At 48.5% G+C, this 14405-nt stretch overlaps 2 protein-coding genes across 2 annotated transcripts in view; both read right to left on the reverse strand.

Moving 5' to 3' along the window:
* LOC135825047 (protein Hook homolog) overlaps positions 1-4699 on the reverse strand; it is a gene marked incomplete at its 3' end in the record, with an annotated part of 9312 nt that extends 4613 nt beyond the window's left edge. The window contains exons 1-3 of the mRNA XM_065337782.1: positions 4088-4699; positions 2401-2470; positions 1459-1512 (exon numbers count right to left, since the gene is read on the reverse strand). Coding sequence (XP_065193854.1) covers positions 1459-1512; positions 2401-2470; positions 4088-4151 — 188 coding nt within the window. The remainder of the gene's footprint in view (positions 1-1458; positions 1513-2400; positions 2471-4087) is intronic.
* Positions 4700-9415: 4716 nt separating this feature from the next.
* LOC135824499 (uncharacterized) lies at positions 9416-13656 on the reverse strand. The gene has a single exon (XM_065337234.1). It carries the CDS (start codon positions 13528-13530, stop codon positions 10456-10458), a length of 3075 nt encoding a protein of 1024 aa, XP_065193306.1. The 5' UTR covers positions 13531-13656; the 3' UTR covers positions 9416-10455.
* Between the last annotated feature and the right edge of the window lie 749 nt (positions 13657-14405).

Below are 14405 nucleotides of genomic sequence, written 5' to 3' on the forward strand. Positions count from 1 at the left end.
TTGTCAAGGAACGCATGACATCACTATAAGAAACACACTGGTGCCGCCATCAGTGGAGTGCCATCCATCACTGGGGGCACTAACCCACACACTCAATGGTGCAGCCATGTGGGGTGGATGGCTAACCCCCCCCCCCCCCCCCCCCCGCACACACACACACGCACTGGTGTAGCCATTAGTGGGGTGCTAACAGGGGCGTGGGGAGGTAATTTAGAGCGGTACGATCAGCCATCTGAGGTAGACTTTACTTGTTGGGAGAGGGTGGCTTGCTTGAAATATTTCAAAATTTAGAGCCCAACTCCGTGCTTTTGGTTGTGTTACGGGTACCTGCCCTCTGGGGCGTGGGACACGCTACTACAGTCAATACCCCATAGTGACCGTAGCCTGTCCCATGACCCTGGCTAACCACCAGTGCGGGGGTATTCACCCACATGCATACACAATGGTGCGGCTAAACGCGAGTCGAGTGCTAACCGTCAGCGGGTTGCAAGTCCACACACAGACTGGTGCCAACCATCAGTGGAGTGCCAACCATCAGTGGAGTGCCAACCATCAGTGGAGTGCCAACCATCAGTGGAGTGTTAACCATCAGTGGAGTGCTAACCGTCAGCGGGTTGCAAGCCCACACACATACACAACGGTGCTAATCATCAGTGGAGTGCTGACCCACCAGGCCAGGCGAAACCGGTCCGGTTGGTCAGGCCATGACCGCCGCACCAACGTTTTGGGGCCACCAACGTGACATTGTGCTACTGCTGAGGAGGTCATGTGTATACTACCCTCCATATCATACACAAACTGTATGAAAGTCATGTGACTACCCTCCATATCATACACAAACTGTATGAAAGGCTAGGGTATGGCCGGATTAATCGAAAACTGTTTCCGGCGGTCATACCCACACGCATACTGGTGAAGGCATCAGTGGGGTGCTAACCCCCCCCCCCCCCCCCCACACACACACACAGACTGGTGCAGCCATGTAGGGTAGATTGCTAGCCCCCCCCCCCCCCCCCCCCAAACACATACTGGTGAAGTCATCAGTGGGGTGCTAACCCCTCCCCCCCCCCCCCCCACACACACACACAGACTGGTGCAGCCATGTAGGGTGGATTGCTAGCCCCCCCCCCCCCCCCCACACACACACATGCTGGTGCAGCCATGTAGGGTGGATTGCTTAACCATCAGCAATCAGCCAGACAAGATCTGGTTTTACCACAATAGACGGCAGTGTGAATGTGTTTGTGTATAGGTGTATGAGGGTATGGCGACTGGCTTTGCGGCAATCCCGGGAACAGCAACTCAGCCAAATAGTGTGAGGTTTCGGTGGCCAGAGGCCAAGCATGCAGCTGTATAGTTGGGAGCCACATTTTAACACGGCACACTGCGCCCCTGCTGTCATGGAAGGAAAAACAACTTGCAAACACCCCCGACAAATTTCATGTCGTTGTCGGATACAGTTCCGCGCATTTCTTCCTCAGCGTCTCCACTTGCATGCGCATTCTGGCAGTTCTAAAGTCAACAGCATAGAGCACACACATACACATACACACACACACAAACACACACACACACATACACACACACACAAACACACACACACAGACACGGATCAGTACCCAGATACGGAAATGCTTGCCTAGATACTAATCCACCTGAAGAGAAGACGTGAGATAAAGATTGAGTCTCCCCCAGCAGCACACTCACATAATATTTACACCAAAAACATGTACGGAATTGAAATACTTTACCAGCTGTACGTCGACACCCCCCCCCCCCCCCCCTCAAATGCTTGGGGTCTCAGTTTCTTGGATTTAGGATATAGCCGTCCTTATCTATACGGCGAAACGATCGTCATATGAAACTGCTGCTTGTTACTGCTACCTATTGTCCATCTAAATTGTCATAGTCGAAGTACAGTGCTGTTTTACTGAGGCATTCGCTTTTGCATGATTCTTGTTCGCCTAGCTTCCCTTTTAATTGATCTTCGCATCTTTGAGCCACACAAGTTGTGTGGAATGTTGCTTTGCGTCCTTGAATCGTGGTTTGACCTTATTGTTCAATGGTTTTGCCACTACATGATTGTATTGTCATCCACATACATGTACATTGTGCATGTACATCCGCCAACGTCCTTCACAGCTGAGACTTTCAGCTCGTGCTGGTCTTGGTTGCGCTCACCTTCCCCTCCTATGTTATCATAACAACCTCGGCACAGGTAATTGTTGTCTACTTCTTAAAATGTGACCTAAAATTCAACAATGACATGCCACACAGTGTGCAAAATGCATTTTGGATTTGGAAAACTGGTTTACCGAAATTTCGCGCTACCGAACAGTTGATTTTGGGAAATACCGAAAGTATTACGCCACCGGAAATTCCCGGTTCTACAGTACGTACTGATCTTGAAGTTCTTGATTGGGACCGGGTTCTGCTGCTGCTGTCGTGGCATCTGCATCTACATCACCATCTGAGAATGGCGAGGGAAAACCGTCACACACGTACACACACACACACATCCACACGTGCACACACACACATCCACACATGCATATACATGCCCACACATGTGCAAAACACACACACACACACACACATCAGGGGCATAGGAGGGGTTTCGGAAGTGGTACGACCGAAGGTCGGTGTTGCCGAAGGCCGTGTTGGAGGGGGGAGAGGGTCCGGGGGAGGTCACCTGGGAAAATTTTGTAAAAATGACACAAAATCCTGCGTTTTGGGAACTTCTGGAACACTTCTGGCGCAGTGTGCAGTCGCGTCAAGTACAGTACTGGCTGCAGATGCATGGCAGATCTACGAGTACGAGTCTAGAAAAAGGTCAAAGTCTGATGCGCATATGCATTGATGGATCCTGATTTTTTTATTACGGTTTTGCACGTTCCGGACGGACCACACTTTTCGAAAAGTGGTACGACCATGGTCGTACCAGTCGTAGCGTGTGCTACGCCCCTGCACACACACACACACACACACACACACACACACACACACACACACACACACACACACACACACACACACATACACACACACACACACTAGATTATCACAATGACTCCACAAGCGCGAGGGGAGGGTGTGGGGGGGGGGGGGGGGGGGTGAGATTTATAAGAACACACGAAACCACCACCACAACCATTACAAATCACAAAGAATGACAGCCTCTTGCACTCCTCTACACTACAGCCAGGTCATGTGATACGGTGACTTGGATCGCAACACTTAGTGACTTACTAGCATTCACTGCATGCCAGGACCGTAGTGTAATACTAATAGTGTGTGTCACCTACAGTCTAGAGTGGCTTCAACTAACACACTCAGTAGACATGGTAGACAATCTTTTTAGACAGCGACTGGGCCTCTGCACTGCAGCTGTCTCTGATCTGCACACCATGCACAACCGTATACGCTGGATTACAGCGAAATCAGCTGCACTGGGCCGGGATGTCTCACTAAAGACTAAAGAGTAAAGTCTAAGGGACCATCGCAAAAGTTCGCAGAAGCCCCCGAAACGAAGACCGTGAGTTTCGGGCCTGACCCCCTCCCTCCCCCCTCAAACGAAACGACAGTCACAATGTGGGCTTCATTTTTTCATTTGGATGCTCACACATAATAAGCGTACGAGTAACCCTACACTATACCATGTATACTACCGGTACTAGTACTAGCAGGGGTTCATAAACCCTATGAACCCCTGCTAGTACTAGTACTAGCAAGAGTCCATAAACCACGCGGTTTGGACTCTTGGTACTAGACTACACACAGTGTACAGGCAGCCAGCTACGCGACACGCGCAGTTGCATGAATGGACTACGCATCCTGACAAGCGATCTACACCGGCTGTGATGGCATGCTAATCCTACAGCTCCTATAATTATGTCGTCAATACTTTTTTGAATTGAAGCCCGGTTTGCGATTTTCGCACCGACTCCCTCCCCCCCAAACGTATGCTCTTCGTTTCAGGGGCTTCTGCGAACTTTTGCGATGGTCCCTAAAGAGTAACGTGCTGCGAGTTGTGAGACTGGCCAGCTTTCCAGCCTGCATGCAGTGCATGCAGGCTAATGAGTCTTACCAGCGTTTGGGAGCGATCGTCTGGGCTTGGCACCGCCGCCTGCGCCTGGGTTTATACTGCTCATCGTCGTCTATTGCAGTACATGCACTAGACTTCACGACAACCGTGACACTGATCAAGGATGGCCAAACGTCGCTGGGCTCACGGACCCTTCTACCCAGCCGGCACGGCAATGAACAACGCGTGGCCTGGGCGTGTGCGAGATTGCAAAATAATCAGCGTTGGCAGCACCACTTGAAGTAATGTTAGTTCACAAATTTCAGAACAAATTCCTCCAGTTAGTTAGCGAAAGGTCCAAGATCGAGGCTGCTAACGTTATATCGACATGAGCTATTTCAGTAATTGCTATCACTGACACTGGAGTAGTACTAAGGCAAGAAGGGATGGAGACTCTCTGACGTGACTCTCAGATTCAGATCTCTCGCCGCGTGTGTGTGCGGGTGCAGCGATAGGTATTACGGAAGGTCTCAGATTCTTGCCAATCTTGGTCTAAACCTTTGCTCAGCACACGCATCGGCATGTAACTAACTAATTACTTGTAAGTAATACTAATAGTTGCCAATCTTCTAAAAGAAAACGATTTAGTAACGTGTCAATGTTTGATACCTAGTACCTGGATACTGATCTTTTCAAACCTTCAACTTCAAGTCATTCGAACAAACATTTTTTGGACTTGGGCCAGGATCATGATGATTACTCATGCCATGGACATCGCGAGAGTTAGCGCGAGCATCGCGTCAGCTGCCAGCTGTCGCGATGCTCGCTTTGCTGCTGCATGCGGCTAGCTGCACGTACGTAACAGCAACCTAACCTGGTAACTAAAATTGAGTGTGACTGTGAGTTTCGATAGTAGTAAGCGTTGTTGACAAGCGCTGTTGCCACGCAACTACAATGTCTACAGTCATGTAGCTAGCTGCCACTGCCAGGCATGCAGTCTATAATCTAGTCAGAGACTCAGAGTCAGAGTAGCACGACTGACGCAGTGACGGACTGCAGTCTGTACAGACTGTATACCGGTAGATCATGCATGGTAGATTTGTAGTGTAGATCTGCACTCAGCTTGGACTCCGGTCCCGCGGGCCGCGGCCGGAGGCGGAGCCCAGGGCCAGGCCAGGAGAGCTAGAGCTACAGCACTCAGCAGAGACTAGTGCCAATCATCAGCTCAGGGAGTCGTAATACTATACTCTATACTCTAATAGTTTTACATTAATCTACGTGGAGATAAAAGTTTAATAATAGCAATGAAAAGTATGAATGCCGCAGACATCACCACGCAACATGACAATTTGTTCAAGGTTTGGTTTTGTGTGTTTCCAAAATCGATTTTCACGTTCCGATCATCAGTGGAAATACGCAACTAAAGAGATCAAGGGAAAAACAAAGGTTAAAAATCCAAAGAAGTGTGACACATGACGGGTAACTTGTGGTAAGTATTACAAAAAGTGAGAACTAAAATAAAGAGTAAGTGTGACAAACGGGCATGAACAGTGCAGAAACAACTCATGAACACGGGGTGCAAACTCACGAAAATAACCTAAGTGCTAAAACATGTTCTTTTTGCTTACACAAATCGGGCTTATGCGTACGAATACAAACAGCTTCAAGGACCTTCAACTGCTGGACATAACGGGCACGACACAGTACAGAGAAGTGGGAATCATCATACACACTCAAACAATCGGGACGAGATAACAAATGCAAATACACAGCTGACTTCTTACGAATTTCACCCTCATCAGCTCCATCACCTTCCCTGCCACCTGACTCCTCCTCGTCCGTTTTATCACCATCACCACCAGCCGTCTCACCGTCATCCGCCTTTTTGTAATACTTACCACAAGTTACCCGTCATGTGTCACACTTCTTTGGATTTTTAACCTTTGTTTTTCCCTTGATCTCTTTAGTTGCGTATTTCCACTGATGATCGGAACGTGAAAATCGATTTTGGAAACACACAAAACCAAACCTTGAACAAATTGTCATGTTGCGTAGTGATGTCTGCGGCATTCATACTTTTCATTGCTATTCTAATAGTTTTAGTACTTTTACGTCTCCCTGGTGCCAATCAACGCTGTCAGTGCCAATGCCGGGAATGGTGCACACGATCGAGCAACCCAGACCTAGCGAATGATTTTGGTCTTCTAACCATGCAAATGGATGCCTGTGGCGTATTTGTTACTAACCAGTAACACGAAGCGAGCAAGTAGTTTTGGTGTAGGGCGAGAGAGTGCTCACCTGGGAGGCTCGGTTTTGGGGACTTTAGAGTAAATTTTACTTGGAAATGCTGCTCCGTTTCATTTCTTCTTCCTCAGTGAGGCCTGTACAGTCAGTGTACTGTTCGAAGTTCGCAGTCCGACTGTCTCCAGGATTGTACTAGGACTCCACTTACACTGTTTGGGACCATAGTGGCACGAAGCAGACAACCAAGAACGAGTGAGAGAGGTTCAACAAGAACGAGTGAGAGAGGCTCAACAAGAATGAATGAGAGAGGCTCAACAAGAATGAGTGAAAGAGGCTGAACAAGAATGAATGAGAGAGGTTCAACAAGAACGAATGTGAAAGGCTCACCAGGAACGAGTGAGAAAGGAAATTTGAAAATGGGGTGCAATATCCTGCATTCTGGACACTTTTACCGGGCATTGTGCTTAAAATAAGTGGTCGGGCCAAAGCTGGACGGGCTGCTACGTGTAGTATCCCTGCCCGACCAATACGGATGCAGTACGGAACTAATACGGAGCTTGCCTGATGTATATTTAGTGTATCTCCGTATGTAAGCGTACGTCGTCTGCTGCATAAAAGCGGCTGCGCGTTTCTGTTTTGATGAAGATTAGATTAGATAGCAACGAAAGCTAACTCGAAGATGAGATTTTGATAATAACGAGCTATCCAACCTCCAGGTGTGCACCGGAGAGAAAGTCAGTTATTTTGCCGCTTCTTCTTTCGCTAATAATTATATCTCAGGTGTGTACCTGCAAGAAGTAGAATAAAAGTAATTATTGTTGATTTCACCGCGCCTACCACTCAGACCCCCATTACATTGTCATTGGTGGCAGCGGTGTAGTTTTAAATAAAACAACGTGATTCGACCCCAGACCCCCATGGCTCAACCCGCTGCAGCTCCCTGCGACGAATCAAGGGAGGGTATTCCCCAAGACCAGCAGCGTTTGATTTTCGCCGGCACGCAGTTGGAAGCAGGAGCCCACTCTTCACTTTGGTACTTCGTCTCCGTGGTGGAATGCAGAGTTTCGTCACCACTCTTCCTGGCTAGACCATCACTCTTTACGTCGCGCCAAGCGATGCTATCGACAATGTGACGACCACGATTCAAGACGAGGAGGGAGGTCATTTGTCTGACGCTGAGCTAGCCGCTCTGAATGACCGGCTCAACCAAGATGAAGATAAAACCTGGCTTGCCCTCCGCCGCAGCTTCAGCCGCCGCCGTGGTTACTAACGCTGATTCCAGGTATGGCATTTTCTTTCCTGTCTTCCTTCAGTCTCCCTGTTCTTTTCAGTCTTCCTTTATGCGAGTGTGTGAATCCAGTTTAGTTTGGTAGGCGTCTGATCATGGTGAGCCACGGCTTACCCAGCTAACGTGGGACAATGTGTGTGACAACGCCCCTTATAGTTATAGTGTATTCAGTTCGGTTTTTGAACTGCGATGTTCCTGGCGGGTTGTGCCAGCGTAGTGCAGCAAGAGTGCTGTGGTTTCAGGTCCTATTTGGAGGACAGTTCTTTCCCTTTTGACCCCGTGAGATCGTGTGAACCTGGTGTGCTTTTACTTCTATTTTATGATTTGTTATCAGTTTATTTCTTCTGTCTACTCTAAACGTTATCATTTCCGATATAATTTGCCATCTTCCGGTTGACGCTGTTGTTCGTAACTCCTCACTAATTTTTTGAAAATCACGAGGGCGTGATTATCTGTAGGAAGGGAGGGTGTAGTATCCCTGCCCGACCAATACGGATGCAGTACGGAACTAATACGGAGCTTGCCTGATGTATATTTAGTGTATCTCCGTATGTAAGCGTACGTCGTCTGCTGCATAAAAGCGGCTGCGCATTTCTGTTTTGATGAAGATTAGATTAGATAGCAACGAAAGCTAACTCGAAGATGAGATTTTGATAATAACGAGCTATCCAACCTCCAGGTGTGCACCGGAGAGAAAGTCAGTTATTTTGCCGCTTCTTCTTTCGCTAATAATTATATCTCAGGTGTGTACCTGCAAGAAGTAGAATAAAAGTAATTATTGTTGATTTCACCGCGCCTACCACTCGGCTACCCATTACACTACGCCCCTGAGTAGGCCTTTGCAGATTCTGCCGGCAGAAAAATTGGCAGAATTCGGTACTTTTTCTGGTAAATTTCATGCATGTTTGGTATGTGGATAAAGAAATGGAGCCGAATTCGAGGAATTGCCCGCCACAAGGTTAGTATGGTTCTGCCAATTTCACTGGTTTTCGAGCAGAATCTGCCACCTTTTCGAGCATTATCCGCCAATGCCTACGGGGCCCTGAGAAAGGTCACTGTTTCTGAACCTGGTGTCCCCCGCCTTGTTACATACTGTCACCCAACAACATGTTTCAACAAAACAAGTTTTATTTACATGTACGTGGCGTCACAGTAGATCTACACTCATACAACTATTAGCTACAAGTTGGAAGGCCGTTGATTTGCACACTGGAGATGTGTTAGAGCTAGGTCTCAGGTCGTTGAATGTCTCCGTAGCTTGTCAGTTTTGTACCCTGTTATCGCACTTTCTGACTGCTTATCATCTTGTTACAGTCGTGACTCGTGGATAGTTGCTTCATAACTCGTTCCCTTGTGTTTTCTGATAACAATCATACCGCAGAATCCCGGGGATAAGCCCATGGGCTTATCTGTTTCACAAGGACATTTCGGTGGGCTTATACAAGAACATGGGATTATACGCGGGTATGGCCTTATACGCCGGCATCAAAGTGGCGCTATTGAAAAGTACCAAGGAAGTGAGAAGTACATTGCTGAAAATCACTGTGCAAACAAAAACAACCGATGACTGCGTTGAAATGTACCAAAAAAACCCTCTATGCACTACGCACAAATGGTATCAAGAGTAAGTAAACCCGGGGGGGGGGGGGGGGGGGAGGGGGTATGTACTCTTGGTCGTAAATGTACATGGTGGATGTACGACCTAGGCCCATAGGTTTGTACAACGAAGCTTCGCGATGTTCGAACTTGGCCTGGGTTTATGCGCGAGCATGGGCTTATACGCGGAATTCTACGGCAGTCATTCATGAATTCATGCTTATGGCACACAACAAGCAGCACGTAGATCAATTGGTTTTACAAGTTGCTTACTGGAGTTTGTGACAAGAATGAGCTCAGCATGATGATACAGACAACAAACTAAGGGAAAGCAGCCAAGGTGGAAAATACAATTGTCTTGCACGAAGCAGGCAGCAAGATAAAACCAAGAGATATTAGTACATTTACATTGGGAGTAGTACACAGTGGCAGTACTACACAGTTGAAGCATTTTACAGGTACGATGCAATCATGATGAAGTGAATGCAGTCTATAAGAAGATCAATCGAAAATCAACAAAAAGACCTTTTGCACACAAACGAACATGTACATGTATGCCTTACATAGATGAACTAGTAAACACTCACATTATAACTACACACATTCACAAAACACACACCACACAAACATACTTGAAGTACATTGGTCATAGAATTCTAATACCAGTTAAGTGTGAAATCTCATAAGAGAGGGAAAAGTATTCGATTTCTAGAAACATTATTTACTACAACATTCTACGTCCACGTACGGGTTAGAGGTTCAGTGGAAAGATGACAAAGCTACAATGCAGCTGCAATGCTAAGAAAAACTATTCTATTCACTAGATGCAAACTTTGTGAAAGAAACATGCGACGAGTAAAGGCACGGCACCATGACCAAGTAAGAAACATGCGACCAGTAAAGGCACGGCACCATGACCAAGTAAGAAACACAATTTCTCTCAAAGATAGTTCACAATTATCCAACAAATTTACTAAACGAAAATATACATTATCAGGGTCTAAAGTTCAAAGGTCAAAGGTCAACACAGTAACTCCTGGAACTGACTAAAAACGAAGGAACGAACGTCCAGCCAAAACACAAATGTGCACACACACAAAAAATACAGTATGCGTTCAAGTACACACACAGACACGCATGTACGAGCACGCACCCACGGAAGCACTACCACGCATGCACACACATACGCACGTGCACTCCAAAGAACACACACAGACCGACTGTATGCTAGGAGGAAGCGATAGACCAGCACAAGCTTTTTTCATAAGGACACAAATCCGTCTGTGCTAATTCTCTCACCTCCTCATTCCTCACTCTCGCTATCTCCTTCAGCGTCGTACTCGTCTTCTTCTTCGTCGTCATTCTCCACTTCGTCGGGCCAGCGAAACTGGTTATACTGCACATTCAGATCATCTCTCACCATGGCACTTAGAGCCTCACGCAGTCGTGGAGACACTAGAGCTCTTCCAGGCATCTCCAGCTCCTTCAGAGACGAGCAGCTCTCAGCAGCGGCGGCGAACAGCTTTGCTTCGTCGCCAGCGTCCCGGAAATCATTCCTCCCCATTTCGAGCTTGGATAGGTTTGGCAGGCTGGGCAGCAGGGACGCAAGCACCGGCAGAGCTCCCGACGAGAGGCAGTCGTCGTCCAGGTACAGCTGCTCTAGGCGTCGGCACTGCCTCAGCTCACCACGAACAGTTTCCAGGAAATCTCCAATTAGCTCATTGCGTACGAGTGAGAGGAGCTCCAAACTCTCGTGTTGCTGTTGAATGATTCTACTGACGATCGTAGCCGAGTTCTGCTTCATCCCAACCTTGGTCAGCTCCAGCATTCTCAGCCTCAGTGCTCCTAACAATGGTGCTAGCTGGGTTAGACCTTCCATATCCAGTACGCAGTCAGTGAGACCGACGTACTGGAGATCTGGGCAGTTGCTGCAGACTGTGGTGATGACGTCAAGGTTGACTGCTGGATCGGTGCACTTTTGACCTCCAAAGTCCACTGCCAGCAGTCGCGTACAGCGGTGTGTGTTGCTGTGGACGGTGGCCATAGCATTGCTGCTGAACAGGTTCCGGGATGTGTAGACTTCTCGCAGTGTTGACGTGTTGGATGCGATACACGCTGCGATATGGGCCGTGTGACGATCTGTTAGGTTGTTCAGTGCCAGGTTGATGAGCGTAAGATTGCGTAGTAGAGCCATGCCATCAGCCATGCATGCGTACCCGGTATCACCTATACCACAGTTGCCCAGGTTGATGATGGTGATGAACTGGTGGTGGTGACGGATGACTGTGTTGGCGGCCTGGCAGTCCGACGGTGTGAGAGGAACGCCGTAGAAATCTACTCCGTACTCCGTCAAGATAGCTTGCATGCTTTTGATGTCTTCGATGCTGCTTTGCCTGGCGTTGACGTGCTCCGCGAAGACCCGGCAGGCGTAGAGGATTCGTTGTCTTCGTTCCGCGACACTGACGTTCTCCAGAGGTGCGGGTGGCTGAGCTGCTTCGTCGGATGGAGGAACTGGAGGTAGCTTGGACGTGGGAGTGACGGTGAAGCATCGAATGGCCGAACCTTGCGCCTGGTGGGCCATGGCATAGTGTAGCAACTGTGTACTGGCACTGGGGACGCGGTCTGTCCATATGGGTAGCATTGAACGAACGAAATCCTTGCAGGTGATTTTGGTGACGGCGGGGTCAATTTCGAGGCGGACCACTTCAGGAGCAGACAATGCGAGACCGATCCTGTCACCCAGCAATTCTTCTGCAAGATGCTCTGCTTCGTCAAGCGAGAGAAAGGAGGACACGTGGTCGGCCCATTCCATGATGTGGTCGTGTGTGGTGAAGAGAAAGCACGTGACGTTGTGCCCCTCTGCTCCTGTGGAATGGTGGTCGTCGGCATTCTGTGGCTGAGTAGACGATGTGGACTGCGGATTGAGAATGGCTTTGATCAACACATTGACGGACTCACTGTCCAGCTCAGTGGCCAGTAAACGCCAAAACATGTTGAGGCTGCCTGTGAATGCTCCAAGTCGCTGCACAAGCCAGGCGATGTCAGCTGCAATGGGAGAGCGGCTAGCGATGTAGCAAGCTGCTAGAGCTTCCTGAAGTGCCAGGTGGCTGAAACGCCACTGAGTCTTGGACCGTGGTGATGCCTTGTCGCAGGCGATGAGCAATCCAAGTGTGCGAGCTGCCAATGACAGTGAAAACATTTTGAAGTCGGCATCAGTGAAGACAACGTTCCGGCGGATGAGCATGTGAAAAGCGAAGCGGGAGAGATCAAGAAGATTTTCCTGGACGTCGTCGGGAACATCGTCCCAATCGGTGTATTGCTCACCATCGCTGGGCAGCTTTCCTTCGTGCTGATTCAGTAGATGGAGGATTAGCGAGTTGACGATTGTACCCGGCGTGTTTGGCAAACTGTGCTTGTGTCGGTAGAGGCTGCAGATTGCTTGGGCAAAAAACGGAGTACGCATCATTGCGGCCAGCTGCGGGTTGGTGCGGAGCTCTGCTAGCAACTTGGGTGCATCTTTCGGAGACAGGACATTGCGTATGTAGTGCTCCAAACCCTGCTTCTCAAAGCCTAGCAGCTCCACACGACGATGAAAGACTATGTCCCGGTTTTGTGTCAGCTTCATTGCTTCTGCTGAATGGCGTGACGTGATGATCAGGTTGATCCCCGGTAATTCTTTGCCGCAGATGACGTTGTACATGAACTTGCTGCAGTCGGCGAGCTTTATCTCGTCGAGGCCGTCGAGAATGATACAGACAGATTCCGGATGATTGCAAACAAAATCAATGACTTCAACCTGCTCACCTTCTGTTGTGATGCCGTAATTCTGCAAATCCAGCAGCTCAGCGATGCTTTTGATATTGCGCACTTCTTCCAAGCGCAGCTCCAGTGCACGCAGGACAGCGATGTGTGGCCAAATCTGCCCTCTTGCCCATTCAAACGGACCCTTCTTGGTGAAGAGCATGGTTTTGCCTGCTCCAGCCGATGAGAGGGCAATGGCACGGAAAGTCTTCCCATGCATGCGTTGTCGCATGGCTTTCTTGACATTGAGAATCTCGGCAAGTTTCATTTTGCGCAGCTTCCTAGCTTCAGACGCAAATGAATGAGCCAGCCGCTCATTGCCCGCAGTTGTGCCAAGTCTCTCTGCGTCACGCATCCTGGCATTTAACTTCTGCTTGGACACTACATGGAGATCAGCATAAAGCTCGTCAAGTTGCAAGATTCTTTCCTTCTCTTCATTGGTCTCCTCTATGCAGAACTGCACATTGCTGTAGGCAGCACACAGACGGTCATGATATTTCTTCACGGTAGCAGGTAGTGGTTTCTTAGTAGTTTCGCCATGACCTGAGCTGGCGGTTGGACTACTTGCCTGGGCCATATTGCAGCAGCTCAGCAGTAATGAAGACTGCTAATGTTGCTGGCAGGGTCAGAGACACAGCGCCCTCACACAAACACTAGCTACACTAGCACAGACAACAGTTACCAGCAGAGCAAGCTAGAGAGATCAGCTACATGTAGCTGTAGCCACACTGTATGATTAGTTTGTGTGTAGTGATTTGCTCTTGCACTTGTGCCGTGTATAGCATGTACTGTGCTGCACAAGTCATTTATATTTTTATAATGCATTCTTACCTACCCGTATACTTCACTGTACAGACACTGTCAACAGCAGCAGCTACTATTCGACTGTAGGAGTACATGAGTCCAAGAAGCATTTTTCCCTTGCTACTCTAACTGCACTCTTCTACATCACTGTGTACTGTAGTGCATTGTGTGTTTGCGTGTGCGTTTCTCACTGTCCCATCTACTATTCTCTAAGCAGCCAACGCCTGAAGCAGACAGTGTCTGACCTCACAATGACGTCTCACTTGTCATTGTCAGAATGCACCTGTCATGACTGACCAGCAGAATGTCAGAATGCACCTGTCATGACAGACCAGCAGACATAAGACAACTAACTCCAACTCACACCAAGCCCGTACAGAACGTGTTAGTTCATGTATAATTTAAATAACAGTACTCAGTGTAGTGGGTCGACCTCGGACGACTTTGGTAACGGTCTTGCAGACGGAACTGTTATCATGGCATGGACTTACCCTCCACCAGCCGCTGGATGTTGACGCAGTGGAGCCCGCCCCACCTAACAGGACTGACCAGACATGTAGTATGCATATTCTATTTTATTTTATACTTTGGATGAAGTTTTCCATTAGTCATATTGGTATTGTTCCTAACGGCTTTTGTTGACGCCAC

Source organism: Sycon ciliatum, chromosome 9, assembly GCF_964019385.1.
Source record: "Sycon ciliatum chromosome 9, ocSycCili1.1, whole genome shotgun sequence".
Lineage (NCBI taxonomy): Eukaryota > Metazoa > Porifera > Calcarea > Leucosolenida > Sycettidae > Sycon > Sycon ciliatum.